Consider the following 21,818-nt stretch of genomic DNA (forward strand, 5'->3'; position numbering starts at 1 on the left):
TTTTTTAATTTAAATACCATAATTTTTTAATGGTGATATAAAAAATTTCTTAACTAATTGAAAATGATCAGAAATGAAAATAATATTAAAATTTCTTAAAAATAACACCAAAATTTTTCAATCGTAACACCGAAATTTCTCCTAATATATTTTCTTCTTTTTCTTTCTATTATATCTTATTTTTCCTTCTCCCAACATGTCTTTATTTTTCTTTTTCATGTTATATTATTGATATAAAAATTTTTCTGTATCTTTTTATGTTTTACTTAAAAAATAAAAAATTTCATTTAAATAAATTTATTTTTAAAATTAAATTGTATATTCCTAAATCCTAAACAACAAACTATTTTGTAATATAACGTAGAGATTAATTCAAATTATATATTATTGTGATAAAATTTCGGTATTTATATAACTAATTTTGGTTTAATTTTTATTTTATTTTTGTATTTTATTTTTAGGGTAAAAAACCCAAATAAGCCAAGGAGAGCTCCAAATTACCGAAATCAGCCAAATCAAAAATCCATACCTGAATCCACCAGATCGAATTATTATATAATTCGAATCAATAAGATTCGAATTTTATTCTCAAGTAATTCGAATTGATATAATTCGAATTATATGCATGCAACAAATTAAAGTAATTCGAGTTGATATGACTCGAATTATACACATGCAAAAAAATGAAGTAATTCGAAACAACTCGTTTCGAATTATACTTACCTATTTCGAATTTAGTTAATTCGAATTACCAGGAGAAGTGCACTTTAGAGAGGTTCGGATCTACTTGATTCGAATTAGGTGAAAATTGATTTGCATAGTAATTCGAATCAAGTTGATTCGAATTACAAGGGTTTCGGCTATAAAAGGAGTTCGAACCAAGTTCATTCGAATCACTTTCTCATTCTCCAACCCCACCAAATCCCAGAGAATAAGACCAACGTTCGGTACGAGTAAGACCAGAGCGGCTTTTTTTGTCGATGGGGGACGATCCGGGAAGGCTTTATCGTTTGGATGGAGTTGCTCATATCGCCGGTGTGATCAACGACGAGGTTAGTGGTTTACGAAAGCGGTTTATGATAATGGTATTTGTTAATGGTTTTTGATAATGGTTTATGTTACTGTTAGTGGTTTAGGACAGTGGTTTAGGATAGTGGTGTAGGATAGTGGTTTTTGTTAATGGTTTTTTATACCGGTTTATTTTAGTGTTAGCGGTTTAAGCAAGCGGTTTAGGCCAGTGGTTTTTGTTAGTGGTATTTGACATTGTTTTTTGTAATCGGTTTGTGTTAATGGTTTTGGATAGTGGTTTAAGTGATGGTTAGCGGTTTAGGGGCGTGGTTTGAGTTGGTGGTGTATGATAGTGGGTTTTGTTAATGGTTTTTTATAGCGGTTTATTTTAGTGTTAGCGGTTTAAGCAAGCGGTTTAGGCCAGTGGTTTTTGTTAGTGTTTTTTGTACTGGGTTTTTGTTAACGGTTTTGGATAGTGGTTTCAGTAATGGTTAGCGGTTAACGGTAGTGGTTTATGATAAATGTGAAAATGCATCCGTTTTTGTTAATGGTATTTGCACGTGGTTTGAGTGAGCGGTTTGTGTATAAAATGTTGGTCGTTTGTTTGATATATCTTTTACCCATCACGATTTATTTTCTGGTTCCTTATGAAATATATTGTATATGTTAGTGGTTTGTGCATCTGTTCTAATTATGCGGTTTATGTACTGGCCAGCCTCGTCGTTGCATATCCAGCGTTAGGCGGCAGCAGGGGATGCGTCTTGATGCGAGGTACGTTCCGTACTTGCAGATGGCCGGATTGTACCATCTTGCGAGACTGAACGACAGATGGTTCCGACTAGACGAGCCCCTAGTCAGCGCATTCGTCGAGAGGTGGCGGCCTGAGACGCACACCTTCCACATGCCGTTCGGAGAGTGCACCATCACGCTTCAGGACGTCGCATACCAGCTGGGGTTGCCAGTCGACGGAGATTACGTTAGTGGTTGCCTGACAGACTTCCACCTTTACATTGAGGGTGGGAGACCTGCTTGGCAGTAGTTCCATGAGTTGCTCGGTGTTTTACCTCCCGAGAACCAGGTGCAGAAATTCGCAGTCAACTGCACCTGGTTTCAGCAGACATTTGCAGAGTGTCCAGACAGGGCTGATGAGGAGACAGTTAGGCGCTTTGCCCGGGCCTATATCATGATGTTATTGGGCATGCAGCTGTTTGCCGACAAGTCCGGCAATCGTATACACATCAGATGGCTACCTTATGTTGCTTGGCTTGAGGAGATGGGTTGCTACAGTTGGGGGTCGGCGGCACTAGCATGGTTGTACAGGTGCATGTGCCGAGTCGCCAAGGGAGCTCATTGTACGACTCGTCCCAGTCCCCATATATGACGGCAACGGCCTTCTGCTTCGCCATCCATACCCTCCTGTACGTTGGCTTGAACCCAAAGTGTGCGGTCGTGACATTTTGAAGCACCTTAATGTTCATAGCTGCATCAGCCCTAACCATCGGCATAATGAAGGTGGATATCACATGGTAGTCCAGACTCCTATGGTCGCTGGAGATGGAGCTGGCGAGACATGTATGCGGTCCGTTGTATCGCTTCACTTCCCAGATACCCTTCCGCTGTCGGAGACTCAACCGAATCAGCCATGTGCACCCATTCCCAAACTCAGAACACTTTCCCACATACCTGCGATAGTCAGACTCAACGACCTTGTACTGGACCCCTCGGCGGATACTGTACGTCTTCACATTCAACAGCGCCTCATCTTTATCCTGAAATTGTTGGCCAACCTGGAACTCGTTCATACCGGCAGACCCCTCGGTATCTCTAGCGCCAAATCCTGAGGGTGCAGAGCATTTTCGTCCTGCCGCATGGGATCCAGGTCCAACGAGGAAAAATGGGGTGGATACTGCTGTGTGCCAGAACTAGATCCACCTGTAGCCCTTCTCGGAACAGTAGTTCCAACATCATCGCCGCTTTCATCAGCGATCATATCCGGCTCCACGTCATCGTCATCTGGATCATCAAACAAACCATCACCAACACCAGCCGGTGTGGGACAATGTACCTCGGTGGGAATATGTTCCCCATACCGAACCTCGTCTCCAACATTGCCGCTCAGATCAACGGCAAACGAAGGGGACGCAACAAGCTGCATCGGTGGCTCATACACAGGAGCAGAAGATGAAGCAACAGCAGGTCTCGAGCTCGAGCCGGCAACCGCGGCTATAGTATTGGCATTCCGGTTCGAACCACCCGAGCTAGATACCACATCAACCAACTTTGCCAACAACTCTGGTGTTCTTACCTCGGAAAACTGCCTACGACAAAGAAACATAACCTGCAAGTCCTCGTCACTACCGATTGTGGAACAATCAAACTTCACGGTGTCATGGAGCACCGCTGTTGGAATGCGGTAGAAAAACTTCTTGACCCTTTTAACTCCTTCGAGACCAAGCTTCTCCAGCACAGAGGTAACAAGAGCATCGTAGGTGGTTGTTGGCGTCACGATAATACATAGGGGATCCTTATCAGTGAACTTCACGCCGGACCGAGTTTTTCTCTTAATCGACCCTCTGTAATGTACCAGCACTAGGAAACTCTCCTCACTAGCCATCTCCCCTCTTTGTTGAGAGCATCATGAGTTCACAGCATATATATACAGCTCTGGTTCGTGCTATATATATATAATTCGAAACAATTTGTTTCGAATTATGTTGTATCACAAGCTAACCTAGTAATTCGAATTAACTAAACTCGAATTAGTTAATTATAATTCGAAACAACTTGTTTCGAATTACTTTATTTTGTTTCCTTCATAGTAATTCGTATTAACTCAATTCGAATTACTTTAACTCGTTGCATGCACATAATTCGAATTATATCAATTCGAATTACTTGAGAGTATAATTCGAATCTTATTGATTCGAATTATATAATAATTCGTCCTGGTGGATTCAGGTGTGAATTTTTGATTTGGCTGATTTGGGTAATTTGGAGCTCTCCTTGACTTATTTGGGTTTTTTACCCTTATTTTTATATAATTAATTTTGGTGTTTTTTTTTTTATCATCGTCATTATTTTTTGTATTCTATTTTTTTATTCTTCTTTTCTGTAATTTTTTAAATACACAAATAAATAAGTAAATAAGAACCACAAAATATAAGCAGTTTAAATAATTTATTGCAAACTTGACACGTGAAAAGAGATAAAACGACGTCATAAAATTTATAAATTTTTTTTTACAGATTTATATTCTCTAAATTTTGAATTTCACTTTAGAGAGTAAAGTGTGATTTTTTACCATTTATTTTATAAGTGGGATAAAAAAAATATAAGAAAAAAATTATTCAAGGATGAGAAATCATACTTTATCTTCTAAAAGAAAAATTCAAAATTTAAAAGATGTAATTTTTTTTTTTTTACATTTACATCAAATATATACCAAATTAAATGATACAATCATCAAACAAAACACAACTACTAAACCAGCAAAGATTATAAGTAGACATTATTAGTCAATTTACGGTAAATGATTTTGTATATCAAAGTCTTATAATGTGACCGTCAATATCTATTTTGTCATTTTCAAATATATAGTGAAACTTTTATTGAACAATGTTAGATATAGTCAATATAATTTGATTTGATGTATCATGCGCTATATGTAATAATTTCATAGCATTCCCTTTCAAAATAATAATAATAATAATTTCATGGCATTTAAACAATGATGCGACTTCATCGTGATTTATTTATTTTAATTATTTTATATAATACATCAACTTCAATTTGGTAAATTTCCCACTACTTAATATAATAGCATATTACTTGATATAGTTCCCAAAAATACAAGTAACAATGCTATCAGCGTGGTGAATTAAATATAGTTTGAATGAAAATATTTAACTCGTTTTGGCGTTAGGATGCTACTATCTTTTGACTAATTTTGGATTATTGATATTGCTATTTTATTATTTTATTATTGGTTTAGTTAAAGATATCTAAAAACATTGGTTAAGAATATTAAAATAAAAGATCAATAATGTTTATTAATAAAAAATAATTTGTAATATTGTTAAGAAACGTCCTTATAACAACACATTTTTATTATTACTAACAAAATTTACAATAAAAGAGGAGAGAGAAGATTGAGTATCCATTTTATAAAAATTTATAAAAAAAATTTACTTAAATATCTTTATATATATATATATATAAATTGTGTAAATAATTCTAATTTATTTTATTTTAATTTATATGTTAAAATTTTTATGTATATATATACTATTATCTTAAATTTGTATTTAAAATTTAAATTATATTTGATTTAATATATTTAGTTAAATTATATATAATTTTATTATAACAAAAAAATTAAAATTTAATATTCATAAATATCCATCGATATCTATTTTTTCCAAAAAAAAAAAAACGAGAATTTATGGCAAAAACGAGAGAAAAACAAAAGGTATTTTACTAAATAAAAATGAGAGATGAAAAATGAAAACTCATTACCATCCCTGTTAGTCTACTACGTGCTAAAGGGCTAAATAGTAAATAGTGAAAAATAAAATTAAGAAGAGAATAAAATAGAGTTCAATCACCGTCATATAGTCATATTATCATGGGAACACGTGAAAATTAAGGAGAAAGAGATGGATAGACACGGTTAGTGGCGTAGCCATAAGCCATGAGCTGTACAAGTTTCATGCTCACGTGCTTCATACACTATCTCACATATTCACATAAATTTCCAAATTTAAAAGAATATATCTCCTTTTATTTCATTCACGCGCCCAACCTTCACAACGCTCTTAATCCTGTCTTGGAACAGGGCAACCACGATTAGAGGGAAATAAAAAATCTAAGAACTTTTACAAAATTCCAATAGTGTTTGGACATAAATTTTTCGAAGTAAAATTTCTAGATATAAAAAAAATTCTTCTAAGTGTAAACCTAAATTTTTTTTGGTCGTGAACCTGCATTCTTAAATGCTAATTCAATTAATAATGATAAAAGTGTTTTTGTTTTCGGTCACTCAGCCATAACACACAAATCACAATGATAAAAGTTTAAGCAGCTTTGTTTTTGTTTAGTTTTTTTTTTTTTTTTTTTTTGGACAGGAGTCATAGGCTAGAAAATTGACCCGACCATACAACTAGAACCCAATTCACTTCAGAGCCCGACTCCCTTAGTGTCCGACCCTAACACTAATGTCATCTTCGTCGCATTGCTCTCTGTTCGAGCTTGTTGTTGCCGCCGGAACCTCCCTTACCATGCCGACCTGTTGCATGGATCTGAAGCCTGAAGCATCCTTCCCCGTTGGTATCCTCAGTTCCTCTCTGCAATGTGACATTCTGAGATCTCCGCAAACACCGTTCTCCTCTCCAGCCCGGTACTGACGCCACTGATGATGGATCCGCCTTGGAGCTTCTGGCCGGCTTGTCTCAGCCGCAACGATCCTCTGCCTCGAAGCCTCCGCATATGACCAGGACCCTCGGCGCTCCCTCCTCGACCTGCTGTCCAAGCTTCGCCGATGCGGTTGCTCCTTTCCATAGTTAGCCGCTGCGACGCAATGGGTTGATGCTGCTCTCCCCCTTCAGCTTCTTGCATGTCCCGTTTTTCCATGTCCACCCTCTGAGGTAAGTCTTGTTCTGTTTGTATTCCTTGATTGGTAGAAATTGGAACCCCATTAATTTGATTTTGTGCCCATTGATTATGCTGAATTATTGCGAATCTAGCTTCTGTTTTGATTGTATTCCTTACAGGAGTAGGAGTATTGAATGTCCACTGGCTCCTAAGAACATTCTTCACTGCCATCGCTGCCAGTTGGTGAACTACTATGTTGCCTTTCTTTGGAGTCCAGGTAGCTCCCACAGCTGGCGCCTCTTCCAGCAGTTGCAGAATGTCTCTGAGGATTGCGTCCACTTTCGCTATAGGCGTTCTAGCCTTAACGGCTTGGACCAAAGGTAAACAATCTGTTTCAATTATTACAATTTTCTATTTGTAAATTCTTGATGATAATGAGAGCTTCTCTGTATGCCTGACTTTTGCTGCTAGTGCCGAAGTTGTGATAAATTTTGATGTTGTCCCAGTGACGATCTTACCCCGCCAGTTCCTAACAACGACTGCTGAGGCTGCCTTGCCTGTATCCCTATGGAAAGCCGCGTCAGTATTGACCTTCAGCCTATCTTGTGGCGGGGGTCTCCAGGTAATTCTCTTCCTATCACCAATCCTGCCATTACTTGAAATATGCTCTGTGCTGCTTCCCCTTGTTGTATTGTGGTATTCTGCTGCCAGATATTCTGCATTGATTATTACCTGTTCTGGATTGATGTTTGTTTGCTGGAATATGTATTGGTTCCTTGCCTTCCAAATATACCAATATACGCACCCCATATTACATAAAATTCTTTCCTGATCCCTCCCTGTCCCACTTCTTATTTTCTGAACTATATCCATTATCCATTTTCCAAACGATGTCACATTATAGGCTGTAGGTGTTATTTGAATACTCAATCCGAACCAAACTGCTCTCATCCACGGACATAAAAGTAAAGCATGTTCAACAGTTTCATTCTCATCCTGGCATATGCTACATGAAGGCTTAACTGCACATTTACGTTTATACAAGTTACTATGTACTGGTAGAATTCCTTCCATTGCTTTCCATAAGAACATTCTGATCTTTTGTGGCACTGGTAGTCTCCATATAGTCCCCCAAACCTCCTTGAAATTCTGACTTGATGAAGCTTCGTTGAATTTTGTCTCTTCTTTTGCATCTTTTTCCTCTTTCGCAGCCCGGTAGCCTGATTTCAGTGAGTACTATCCCTCGGCTCTGTATGGCCAGATCAGATTATCCTTTTTGTTAATCAGGCTGATAGGTGTTCTGGTGATCAATTTCGCTATGTTCTCCGAAAATAATTCCTTAATTCTGTTCTCATCCCAGCCCTCCCCCTGCTTTATTAGTTCGCTCACTTTTCTGATTTGGTCTTCTCCACATCTCCTCATCTTCCCTATTCCTGCCATCCAATTATCCTCCCAGATATCTATCTCCGTTCCACTCCTTATGCTCCATCTGTCCTTCCTTCTAAGGAAATTCCTTCCCTCCAACAAGCTTTTCCATATCCATGACGCATTCCTTCCTTCTATCGCTTCCCACAGGCTACAGTTGGGATAATAAATTGCCTTTAGAGTCTTTGCCCAAATAGCTTCCTCCTCTTTTAGAAGTCTCCATACTTGTTTCGCTAGGTGCACAATGTTTTGGTACTCTAAATCTTTGAACCCCAAGTCTCCATTTGTTTTACACTTAGTCAACTTTTTCCAACTTTTCTAATGAATACTTTTTTCCTTCCCGTTGTTTTCCCACCAGAACCTCGCTATTGCAGCCTCTATTCCTTTGCAAAAGGATTTAGGGAATTTGATGACGTTCATAGCAAAAGCCGGGATCGCTTGAATTACTGCTTTTATCAAAATCTCCTTTCTGGCTTGATTTAAAAGCTTCTCTTTCCATCCTTGCATCTTGTCAAGTATTTTCTCCTTTATCCACTCCAGCGCCCTGTTCTTGGATCTTCTCCATCTCACAGGCAACCCTAAGTATCTTCCTGGATCCTCCCATGACGCCATTTCGGTTATCTCTTCTATGTTCACCCTCTTCTATATAGTTACTTGGCTTCCAAAAATAAGCCTGGATTTCTCAGTGTTGATTCTTTGCCCTGATGCTTCCGTGTATTTGTTTAAAATTTGAATGAGTTGAAACATCTCCTCCTCTTCCGCACTTGCAAAAATTATGCAATCATCAGCGAATAACAAATGAGTAATGACCGGTGCTGATGGGGCTAATCTTATTCCAGAAATCAGCTTATCCCTCATCGCCTTTTCCATAAGAATAGTGAAGCTTTCAGTTGCCAAGATAAAGAGGTAGGGTGATAAGGGGTCTCCCTGTCTAAGACCTCTTTGAGGGGTGATCCTATTAGATAGCTTCCCATTTATTTTAAATCTGTAAGTGGCACTTTTTACACAGCTCATAACCAACCTCACCCATTCATTACTAAATCCAAATCCTTCCATGACCCTTTGCAGAAATTTCCATTCCAATCTGTCATAGGCCTTATTCATGTCCAATTTCATGGCTAGGTCCTTACTTCCCGAGTTTCCTTTTCTATTTAACAAATGGAAAGTTTCCTGCACAATAATTATATTGTCTTATATGAGTCTTCCTTTGACAAAGGCACTCTGAACTAGAGAAATGATTTGATCAAGCACTTTTCTTGGCCTCCCCACCAAGACCCTAGTTACAATCTTATATGCAAAATTGCAGCAACTTATTGGTCTGAGCTGATTAAGGCTTTCCGGTTGACTAACTTTGGGTACCAAAACAACAGTAGTTTCCCCTAAATCCCCAGGTATGAATCCTTCTTCGAAAGTTTGCTTCACTACTCCACAAACTTCTTTACTTAGGATCTCCCAGTGTTGTTGAAAAAATAGCCCATTTAAACCATCTGGCCCCGGAGCTTTCAACCCTCCCATACTGAACACTGCCTCCCTTATTTCCTCATCATTAATTTTTGCCATCAGTTCCTCATTCATCTCTCTGGTAACTCTCCTTGGTATGTCTCTTACGCACTCTTCCAGATTTCTGTCCCCTTCGGAGGTGAACAACTTAGTGTAGTACCTTTCCACTAACCTCATTATATTTTTCTCTCCTTGTATCCGCTGACCTGTTTCATCTCTCACTTTGTCGATTCTATTCCTAATTCTTCTCTGAATGGTTGTTGCATGAAAGAATGCTGTGTTTTTGTCCCCCCCATTTTAGCCATTTCAGCTTTGATATTTGCCCCCAATATTTCTCCTATTGTTTCCAAAGTTCTGATATTTGGTTCTTCAATTCCTTATCTCTTCCTTGATCTCTTTCCGTCAAATCGGCCTCTTGGATGTGATGTAACTCTGATTTCTTTCTTTCTAATTCTTTATCTGCTCTCTTAAACTTCCGTCTGCTCTATTCCCTCAGCTTCCTAATGCATCTGTTTCTCTTCCTTATGAATTTGCCCCAACAATTTCTGTTTCCCTCATCCTGTTGCCAACCCTTCTTGATCACCTATTTGCACTCCTCATGCTCAGCCAAGTACGCTTCAAACCTGAATTCTTTTTTTATCCTACATCTCGGTTGAGTTTCGAATATAAGCGCATAATGATCCGAGCTTATAGCCGAAGCTACTTTTAGACTAACGTTCTGGTATATCTACAACCATTTTCAATTCACTAACACCCTATCTAGTCTTTCCCTGGTTATGAAATTGTTTCTAGAATTACTGAACCAGGTGTATTTACTTTCCTTAAGGTCAACATCCATCAAACCATTATCATCTACAAACCTTCTAAACGTTTCTAAGCAGATTTTTGGTTGTGGAAGAATACCTACATTTTCTTCTTGACTTAATATGTCGTTGAAGTCCCCCAAATAAGCTTGAGGTTCCTCCTTGCTTATGTTACTTACCGTAAGCTCCTGTCATAATTTTTTCCGCTTTTGAAAAACAGGATTTCCATACACAAAAATACCCTGCCAATTCAGATCATTATTAATGTTAATATTAGCTTTAATATAGTTATCACACCATTCACAAACATTAATATTCACATTAGATTTCTATAGGAGACATAGTCCACCGGACAAGCCCCGGGGTTCTATGCAAAACATGTTATCAGACTTCAACTTCCTATTAATCCTATTCATTCCGTCCCTACTTGCCCTAGTTTCCATTAGAAATACTATATGTGGCTTTACTTTTTTACATAGATTGTATAACTCAGAGATTGTCGGGACAGCCGATATTTTCCGACAATTCCAGCTTATAATACTCATGGCTGAGATTGAGGCATGTTAAGGCCTGCCTCCTCAGCCATTTGTCCTTCCTTGAGAAATTCAGAGTCATGTGTTGCTAGTTGATACTCCCCTGAGTCCCGAGAAGTATTGCTGCTCCTCAGTTTCTTGGCCTCCTTATCCTCATACTCCTCCCTCCATTCCGTGTCTGTTAGCAAAGGCACTTGTAAGAGTTCTTTTTTCCTTTTTAAATTCAGTTTTATTTCCAGCTTCTTAGCTAGATGTGTTTCCCAATCTGCCTGTGCTTCCGTTTCTTCCTCTTGATCTTCATCACTTGCTAACTCAACATAGTAGTCGCTCTCCCCCAAGTGAGCATGTTGATCCTCATAATCATAATCCCTCTTCTGCCTTTCCTTTGAAGGTTTCTTTTGTTTGTCCTCTTCCCTTTCACCCTTCAGTAAGGCTAGATTTTCATTCCCTCTCATTCTGCCATCACAAATTTGTTTACCCTTGTGTCTTGCTAACATCAGCCTTTTTAATTTCTGGCCTATGGTCTCTTTTCCTGCTTCGTTCTCCAGGCCCAACCTCCCCTTCGCAATGCTGTAGCTATTCACTTCCCATTCCTCTATTATGTGTTGTTTCATCCCATTTCTTTCCACATTTTCTATATGTAAAATATTTGTCCCTGTATTAGCCCCATTTTCCTTTGTTGGGCCCTTCCTTCCTGACCTCTGCACCCCAATCATATTTCCTCCCTTCTGGACCTTATTGTTATTGGTCCATTCATTTTTCCTCTCCCTTATCTCCTCAATGAGGCTTTTAAATTTATAGGTAGCTTCTAGGGTAGTATGCGTATTCCTAATTCCCTGAAAATAAGAGATTTTTTATACTTTCTCTACCTGCTCTTCTGCCTCAGCCATCTCTTCCTCTCTCTCAATTTAATTTTTCCAGACACTCTCCTCCCTGATTTTCTGCTGAAGCGCCTGTTCCTCCGTTATCCTGCTCTCCTCCGATTTTTGTTTCTCTCCACTCTCCCTTTCCCGGTTCTGTTGCTCACGCGCCCACTCATCTACCTCCTCACTCCAACGTTGTTGTTTTGAGCTTTCTCCCCCCGTCGTTGACCCTGGTCGTCCATAACCTGCTCACAGGCCTGGCGCATACTTTTCTTGGTAGGATCCCAGCTTGTCATTGCTGTTGGGTTCTTACAAGTCTTCTTTTCATGCCCTAAAATTTCACAATTGAAACAGTAGCTATTCGGCAACCTTTCATACCTGAAGATGACCCACAGAGGAGGCAGCTCCTCCCTGTCTAACCAGAAGCCTGTAGGTAGCGCCTTGGTGTTGTCAATGCTGACCCTGATTCTCAGATATGATCTCCTCAGAATGCCATCCATTTTTGGGTCTTCCGCCTCGGCTAATACTCCCAACATTTCTCCTATGCGCGCGCCTGTCTCTTTATCCATGAAGTCGAGCGGGATGTCATGTATTTGAATCCAAAATTCTATGAAGTCATGATTTACCTCGAACACTAATTCTCCCTCCCTCCATAGTCTAAGATTGACCATATTTCCTCTAATATTCCATGGCCCGTTCTGCATGATCTGTAGTTCTTTCTTTCTGTCTTTGAAACTGAACACCATCTTCTTCGAACCAATATCAATAACTGTAACCCCTTGTGGGTTTCCCCACATTCCCAGCAAGGCATTCTTGCATGCTTTGAAGCTTATCTCTTTGTCACTTATTATCTTGCCTACTATATTTAGGCAATCTTTCTTGTATCCTAGCTCTCCTGGTTTATTCAGCTTGATTACTCTTCCTTCTATGCTGCTCATGCTGTATGTTGCTCAATATATTTTGTTGTGTTTTACAGATCTTTCAGCTGTTTAAACGCTCAGGCTGATAAAGTTTGGGGATGGTTAGAGGTATGTTGTAGATATTGAGGTTGAATAGAACTCTCTTTTGGAGAAGAACCCGAAGTTCTTGAACGATTCTCCTATTGAGAGAGGAAAGCTCCCAAGTGCAGAGCTCCACTTTTAAGTGTACCTATGTTTTTGTTTAGTTTAATAGCTTGTTATATGTACCAAAAATGTTAACATCCTCTAGTTTATTGTTTAGCCCATCTCAATGTGCTTTGTGTAGGTTACAAACGAAATTAACCTTCAGCGTGTTGACAAAACCGTAACCTTAATGGGCCACTTGATAAGCCGTATTACTTAGGGTTCTTAGAAATGGTAGGTTTATTACAAAAAGGATTTGCTATCCTCTGTTTTAAGAATATTGATTAAACATACTATAATTTTTTTTTATGTTATTTATTACAAAAATAATTTTTTTTACGTTTTCAATTTTCAATGCATTGAATATATCAAAAATGTTAAAATATTTTTTTTTTTGTGATATATTGAACCAATATTCTTAGAGTACAAGATAGTAACACTCCTATAAAAATTATTAATTTTAATATAATAATAACATAAAATATTTTATATAATTATTTAATTAAATTTATGTATTTATTATAAGTAATAAATTTTAAAATTTAATTATTTTATTATAATAACATATGATTAAATATTTGTGTAAACTATTCTAGTTGCATGAAAATTAAATTCAATTATTATGGCAAATGTTAATAGAATTTAATTTTGATGCATTGTTAGGGTAAAGTAGTTTTACATGTACATTTATTACGTAACGCCACATTAGCAAAAATAACTATTTTTTATATTAATCGTGTGAGTAGTCATTAAAAAAATAGATGTAATTATATGACTATGTAAAATATTTTATACTATCAATACATCAAAATTAAACTCATATTAATATGTTTCGAAAAAAAATAAAGGGTACAATATTTTTTGAGTTTTAAAATTTAAATCTTAAATAAAAAATTTTGAATTTTAAACTCTAAATTCTATATACTAAATTTTAATCAAAAATACTATTTGTATACCAAAATCAACTACAAAAATCAGCTACTAATATATTTGTGTATAAATAGTTTAAATATATATGTGATTTAATTTATTTTCAATGTATATTTATATTCTAATATATATTTTATACTGATAACTAATTTTAATATATACATAATATAATCAAAATTTTAAATTCTAAATCTCAAACTCTAGATCTAAATTATTGATATAAAATTAAATTTATTTAAGGATGAACCAATTAATTGTTCTCAAAAATTTTATTATTCTATCTCAAATAGTATTCCCTCCTATAAAATTAAAGATGCATCATCACACATTTTAGCCAACATCCAACTTAATATTGACAATAACCAATAAAACATATTTAAATATCTTGATTACCCTAAAACATATTTAAATATTTGGCTTTATTGTTTTCTTTTATTTATATGTTTGTTCAGATGCTCCCCAACTTGTTGTGTTGAGTTTTTTCGTTAAAATTTTTTTCAATAAGAACTAGTATTTAAGTATAGTTTTCAAGGTGCTTAAAAAAAATTGATTTCTTTTATGGAAAGCTTGCATTAGAACGTTTGTTAATAAAATCCTTAAGAGTTATGTTACGTGTACACCAAAATCAATTATCAAAATTAGTCACTAATATAAAATATATACTGAAATATAAATACATAAATACATTGGTGATTAATTTTGGTGTACAAATAACATTTTTCAAATCTTAAATATAATATCGAGTTTCATTTAAGAGAGTTGATGGACATTATTCCAAATATTTGATTTTAAAATGGTAGGGAAGAATCAAATCTCAAAAGAAATAAGGAACAAGCACAAATAAAATCCATCAAACAAAGAGGAACAAACACAAATGATAGAGTATCGATGCTTCTATATTAGTCTCTTCTTTATTCATGAACATCCCACGTTGAGTTTCATATATAATTCAAATTATTTTATCGATATACTGTGGCACCATCATTATCACTTTCGTAAGAAATTCACATTTTTTATTTTTCCAAAGCAGCGTCGAATTCAGAATAAAGATAAAGAATATAGTACATATACTATATGAAATTTCTATATTGTCACATCACACTCTTTTTTCAGAGACTTTAGGACTCGGTGGTGGTGGAAAGTTTCCAAAAGGGTGGTGCCATTGCCACATAAGAAGCATAGAAACGTCTCTGGCTTTTGACACGTAGATCATCCATGCTTGCATGCAAAATTCAAGACATACAAGTGTACATCTAAAACACCAATAAGGACTTGGCAGAATTATATGTTAAGAGTAATTAGTGTATGTCATGTACGTAATCATATTTATTAGCAGAACATTAATATACCTATTTTTTATTTTTTTTTGTGCTGTTCAATCTGGTCAACTTGACTCATTCCAAGAGTCTATGAAGTGGAGGCACATTGATGAGTGTTTTTGGGTGGTTGGTTATGTTTACACAATTTGGTGGCTTCTATGTGGCTGCACTAGGTGGTTTTCATGGACAAGAGTCACCAGCAGGAGTGAGGCTAAGGAGTGAAGGAGTGACTGAGTTGCTGAATGCTATGGGCGGAATTCAAATTTTCGACACTTATTTAAATGAACGAAATAGACGAGTGAGCTGACCACTTAACGAACCTAAGTTATTGATTGACGTATACACTTATAAATAGAGCTTATCCATAAAATTTTCAACTTCATTTTGTCTCCAATTAAACATACCCTTACAGTTATTAGTTATAGTGTTTTTGGCAATTTGAGATGGCCTAATTTTAATTCTAGTTGAAGTAGTGACTTGTGAGTTGTCCATTGTTGGTGTCATAATAGTACTGTCAATCGATTCAATTCCATATACTATAATAAGCAATTCCTTCTTTTGTGCTGTGGAATTCAGGCCTCTGTGCTATTTAGAACATCTTTCTCTGCATAATGAAACTGGAATGGATCCACCAGGCATTAGAGTGAGGGCAGTACCTGGGCTTGTTGCTGCAGATAACTTTGTTCCTGCTTATTCCTTTTGGTCTCTTAATTCAAAATTTGGCAAAAATTGGATATGAAGGGAAGAACTTGCACATGGCTTCCTATGACTGGACACTTTCTTTCCAAAATACTGAGGTTCAATTATTATTTCAAGAGTGTTTTCTATTTGAAACTGACAAATTTTTCTCGTTATAATTTCTGGAGAAGTATACTTTGAACTAATATGATTTAAGTTGGACAATGCAGATTAGAGACCAGTCACTAAGTAGATTCAAGAGTAAAATTGAAGCTTTTGTTTTAAACAAATGGCTATAAGAAAGTGGTACTGGTGCCTCAATCTATGGGGGCAACTTACTTATAACAGAAGTGATATGAGAAGCAATTTATAAGCAACAATACTTATAACAGAAGTGATCATATGCAAAAGAAGCCTATCAAGTACCAAAGGATAATCTCTTTTGGCAAGACATTTGATCAAATTAAGGTTGTACATTTATATCTTGTTTTATAAGGCATTTGATCATTGAGATTCTGTTTACATGTTTTAGAACAATAATGTTTTCGAGCATCAACAGGAAATTGCATGTGATGATGTATGGACTGAATATGATGAGATGAGCAGAGAAAGCACCCAAAAAGTTGCTACAGAAAAGGTTTACACAGCAAGAACTGTTATTGATCTGCTTAATTTTGCAGCACCAAAAACGATGAAGCGTGCTAAGGCTCACTTCTCTCATGGAATTGCAGAGAACTTAGATGATCCAAAATATGCTCATTACAGATACTGGTCCAATCCACTTGAAACCAAGTAAGGATAGGAAGTTATGAGATATTCATAATTTTATACTACCAAGTACCAAGTTATTATGGGAAATGTTGCATTGGTTGAAGATGTTTTGAGAGTTGCTGCCGGAGCCACTGGTGAAGATATTGGTGATGATAGGATATTCTCAGATATCATGAGAATGTCTGAGAGGATAAATCTCAGCTTATAAATAATTTTTATCTGTTTTATGCTTTGATTTTCTTGCATGAAATGTTATCCAACTCAGTAGTTAACTTGTAAATAATCTGTAGATAGGTGTAGAAGGTGTTTTGCAAATGTTAATGCGAAACAACCATGGGACTTATGTCTAAAATAAGTCACCAAAATCAGTCACTAATATAAAATATATGTTTTTTTTTTTTTATCAAATATATGAGACTCGAATCTGTAATCTTTTAATTGAGTATGGAAAGACTATACCATTTGAACTATTACTCGTTGATATAAAATACATGTTTAAATATAAATATATATTAAAAATAAATTAAATTATACATATATTTATATACAAATATACAAATATATTGATAACTGATTTTAGTATTTTTGAATGGATGAACTAGCAATGTCACGAAGAATAATATAGATTTGTTGGTGGAATTTGATACAATCTTCTGTAGATATCTGCCACGAAGAAATTAAAAAGGTGGTTGCATGTTCATGGTTGTTTACTTGTTTTCAAAGAGGTCATCACCTCTTAATTATACTATATACTATTCCATTAAAATAGTTAACTGCGGTGCATACATATTCCGGTGACACTGTTTATATGGATAACTATAAATATATCTAATCAACATAGTTAAAACTTAAAAGTTGAACAATTACATACCCTTTTTATTTGTACTTGCAGATATTAAATCAAGCAAGGAAAAATGGTGAATTATGATGGATAGAAAAATGTTAAGGGTGAAAAGTTTTCTCTAGCACCATTATGTAACGGAAAAGTCTAGGAGCTAGTAAATTTTGTGATTTTTAACTATCAATTAATTATTAATAATATTTTTAATGATGTGAGATTGTATCTAATATTATAAAATTATTCAATTTTTTTTAATGATTAAATGATGGTCAGAATTTAACAAAAGTGCTGGCCCTGCACTCGTCTTATGTAACACCTCAATTATGAATGTATGACAAAAGCCCATGCGAATCACTTTGTGCTTCAAATTATGTGGCCGAAATGCTTGTGGGGCCTCTTGGGAAAACAGGTGTCACAGGATCAGAAATCGTTTCGACCACAACAACATACTTTATTAGGAAAAGATAGATATAATGATTACCAATAAAACAAGTTTGAAAATAGTTCCTGACTTCCTGCAAACACATTATTAAACCAAACCTATATGGTGAAATATAGGGTACAGATCTAAATTTATAGATGTGTTTACGTGGCAAAATTTATACTACACATCTTAAAGCCACACTTTTCATTTAAAACCGTAACTTTTCATAAAGAAAAGCGTCACCTAATGGAAAAAAGTAAATTAGAAGATTTAAGAGAAGAAATAATTAAGTTATCAAAATTAATAGATCAAAAATTAATGATTTTAACTAATGTTAACTGTAATGACACCGAATTCTTAAAATCAATACAAAATGATTTTTCTTAAAATCTTTATTTTACTATAAGTTTTATTGAAGGACTCCAAAAACCTGAAAAAACTTATTTCTCACACGAAATTTCTAAAAAATGTTACCATGGAAATGATTCACCACATCTTTATCATACATTTAACCCACAATTAAATTCTATAGTAGACATGCTTGAAGAAATATTAGTATCCATAAAATTTCAAAGAAATAAGGAAAAAGAATATTCCAAAGAAGAAAATTTCCAAAATATAATCAACATAACAGATTTAAAAGTAAAACCACCACTAAAATTATGAATATTGAAGAAAAATTAGAAGAAGTTACAATACTTTTTAAACAATTAAAAATGACTCAAGAAAATAATGTTATGGAACAGGGATTTCAAATAGAAGAAGAATTAGTAAATTCTGAAAATATAGAAAATGAAGAACACATCCTAGATTACTCAAGTGACGAAGAACCAGCAATTCCAATACAAGTAAAAAATGAAGCTGGAACATCTAAAGATAATCAATCTCAATTTAAATGGGAAACAGGTTTTGATAATTATGCCTTTAAAAAAGGGTTTATAAATAAAGATTCAAAATATACAAAAATACCATCAAAATACATCCCTAAAATCCAGGAAATGGAAGGAGATAGAATGCTCGATTTAGATTGTAAAAAGAATGAAAAAGAAAATTTCGAAAACTGGTTGAATTCCTTCTTATTAGAAGCCTTTACTAATCCAAAACTTAGTGAATTGTCTGGAAGAGACATTTGGAATTACATAGGGTTTCATACTAAAGGAACTATAAGAGATTATATGACATCAATAGAAAATCAAGTAATAGAAGAATTAGAAACAAAAACATCAGCTTATGATAAGATATTGTATATAATGATGATTCTATATAAAGAATTTTTTGGAAAAAATATTATAGATCATAGACAAGAAGTCTATAATAAAGAATATCAAGAAGCGAAAAACCATTTAGCTAATATTCAGATATATGATTTATGTAATGTGGAGTCTTATATATATGAATATAGAATACATTATTACAAATTAAAAGAAGAAGATAAAAATCATTATCTTAGTATGTATATAACAAAACTTCCATATCCTGCTAATGAATTTATAATGGGAAGATTTATAAGAGAAATAAATAGAGGGACAATTGAAAATAATTTTGGTGGAGCAACCTCTGCAATAAGAGAGGAAATAAAAGAACGTTGTATGCAAGAAGCAACTCAAAAAAGATTTACAAATATAATTAAAATTTGCTGTCAGGATAATGAGGAGATACCTCAAAAATATGGTCTTAATAAAAATTTTCAAAAAAAAAAGAAAATATCAATTTAGAAAAAGAAAATACTATCCAAACTGGAGAAAAAAGAGATATTTTAGAAAGGAAAATAACAATAAAAACAAAAGACAAAGAAATAACTATTGCCCGAATAAAAAAGAAAATTGTAAATGTTGGTATTACCAAGAAGAAGGACACTATGCAAATGAATGCCCGAAAAAGAAGGATAAAAAGGATCTTACTAAACAAATAGAAATTGCTAAATCTTGTTTCATGGAACCATTAGAAGAATCTGATGATAACTTAGACTATATTTTTGAATATGTCTCAGAAACAGACTCAGAGACTGAGTAATAATGCTACATTTATTACTATAAAAATAACAGAAAAATTTATAAATGCTTTCATAGATTTTGGAGCAACACAATGCTTTGCTAGTTCAAATATAAAACTTGATTGGAAAAAATTAAAGAAACCATTAAGAGTTAGAATAGCTAACAAATCAATACATAAAATTGACCAAAAAGCAGAAATGGTTGAAATTTTTATTCAAAATTATAGGTTCATTGTTCCATCTATATATATGTTAGACTCTGGAATGGATTTTATCATAAGGAAATAACTTTTTAAAGCTATATCATCCATTCATTCAAGAATTAACATATATAGTTTTAAAAGCTCCACACGATTCTTCAATAAATCAAAAATCAAAACGTATAAAAATACCGACTACTACTATAGATAAAATCTTAAAATTTAAAATATTCTCTATTTTAAAAACATGTTATTTAAATCTATACTTTCAGATAAATATCCCAAAAAATAATCTTGAAATAAAGATAGAAGAACTCTTGGATGAAATATGTGCTGAAAATCCTTTAGATATTAAAAATACAAATAACGAATTAGTAAGTATTAAATTAAAAGATCCTACAAAAGAGATAAATGTTCCAAATAAAATTCCTTATTCCGCAAGAGATAGAGAAGAGTTTTCATTAGAATGTAGAGATCTTTTGGAAAAAGGAATTATAAGATTAAGTAAAAGTCCTCATGCGGCTCCAGCCTTTTATGTCGAAAACAATAATGAAATTAAAAGGGAAAAACGAAGAATGGTTATTAACTATAAGAAGATGAATGAAGCAACTATTGGTGATGCTCATAAGCTTCCAAGAAAAGATTCTATTTTAGAAAAAATCAAAGGAGCAACTTGGTTTTCATCTCTTGATGCAAAATCAGGATATTGGCAACTTCGTTTAGACGAAGAAACAAAGAAATTAACTGCTTTTACTTGCCCAACAAAAGAATCAACAAGTGTGTTGCTCTATGAATGGAATGTATTATCATTCGGATTAAAACAAGTCCCAGGTATTTATCAAAGATTTATGGAAGAAAATCTAAAAGAGTTAAATGAATTTGTTTTAGTGTACATTGATGATATACTAATTTTTACAAAACAGGATAAAGAAGATCATCTTCAAAAATTATTAATAGTTTTAGAAAGATGTAAAGAAAAAGGATTAGTTCTTAGCAAAAAGAAAGCAAGAATAGCAAAACAAGAAATAGAGTTTCTTGGGTTAATTCTATCCACTCAAGGAAAGCTAAAACTACAGCCAAATGTCCTAGAAAAGGTAAATTTATTTCCTAGTAAAATAGAAGATAGAAAACAATTACAAAGATTTTTAGGGTGTATAAATTATATTTCTGATCAAGGATTTTTAAAGAATATAACAGAATACACTAAAAGCTTATTTCCAAAAATAAGTACTAAAAAAGAATGGAAATGGGACGAAAAAGACAGTATGCAAATTCAAAAGATTAAAAAATTATGTGAAAAACTTTCAGAACTTTATATTCCAGAAGAAAATGACTACTTAATAGTAGAAACAGATACAGATGCTTCAGACATAACCTGGTCAAGATGTCTAAAAGTTAAGAAAGTTATAAAAAGTTTACAACAAGAAAAAGAATCACTAGATTCTAAATATTCCCCAAAGGAATTACTTTACAGGTATATTTCAGGGACTTTTACTCCAACAGAACAAAGATATACCACTCATGAAAAGGAAACTCTAGCAGCAATTAAATCTCTTAAGAAATGGAAAATTGATTTACTACCCAGAGAATTTACATTAACGACAGATTCAAGTTACTTAACAGGTTTTCTACGATATAATTTAAAAGTTGATTATAATCATGGACGATTGGTAAGATGGCAATTATTTTTGTTACAATATCCAATAAAAATTGAATATATTAAGGGTGACAAAAATGTTATTGCAGATACATTAACAAGAGAATGGAGTTCGTCTACAACGCATTAGATCAAGAAATTCAAAAATATGAGCAAGAACTCGAAAAATGCAAGCATTGTC

At 34.3% G+C, this 21,818-nt stretch overlaps 1 protein-coding gene and 1 long non-coding RNA gene across 2 annotated transcripts; both read left to right on the forward strand.

Annotated features, from left to right (window-relative positions):
• The first annotated feature begins 6,093 nt into the window (after window positions 1-6,093).
• LOC112736415 (uncharacterized) lies at window positions 6,094-13,163 on the forward strand. The gene is made up of 4 exons (XM_025785861.3): window positions 6,094-6,650; window positions 6,777-6,977; window positions 7,069-7,219; window positions 12,698-13,163. Exons 1-4 carry the CDS (start codon window positions 6,592-6,594, stop codon window positions 12,725-12,727), a joined length of 441 nt encoding a protein of 146 aa, XP_025641646.1. The 5' UTR covers window positions 6,094-6,591; the 3' UTR covers window positions 12,728-13,163.
• Window positions 13,164-14,906: 1,743 nt separating this feature from the next.
• LOC112735694 (uncharacterized) lies at window positions 14,907-16,995 on the forward strand. Its single transcript, XR_003168511.2, has 3 exons — window positions 14,907-15,870; window positions 15,982-16,219; window positions 16,311-16,995. It is a non-coding gene; the product is annotated as an uncharacterized lncRNA (long non-coding RNA).
• Window positions 16,996-21,818: the final 4,823 nt, after the last annotated feature.

Source organism: Arachis hypogaea, chromosome 13 (genome assembly GCF_003086295.3).
Source record: "Arachis hypogaea cultivar Tifrunner chromosome 13, arahy.Tifrunner.gnm2.J5K5, whole genome shotgun sequence".
NCBI lineage: Eukaryota > Viridiplantae > Streptophyta > Magnoliopsida > Fabales > Fabaceae > Arachis > Arachis hypogaea.

What these genes read in the sequence shown, in the direction of transcription:
- LOC112736415 (XM_025785861.3), top strand. Translation starts at nt 6,592, where the DNA reads ATGCTGCTCTCCCCCTTCAGCTTCTTGCATGTCCCGTTTTTCCATGTC. An exon ending in TTCCATGTCCACCCTCTGAG is followed by an intron (nt 6,651 to 6,776) that starts GTAAGTCTTGTT and finishes TATTCCTTACAG; the next exon opens with GAGTAGGAGTATTGAATGTC. An exon ending in CTTGTGGCGGGGGTCTCCAG is followed by an intron (nt 7,220 to 12,697) that starts GTAATTCTCTTC and finishes TGTGTTTTACAG; the next exon opens with ATCTTTCAGCTGTTTAAACG.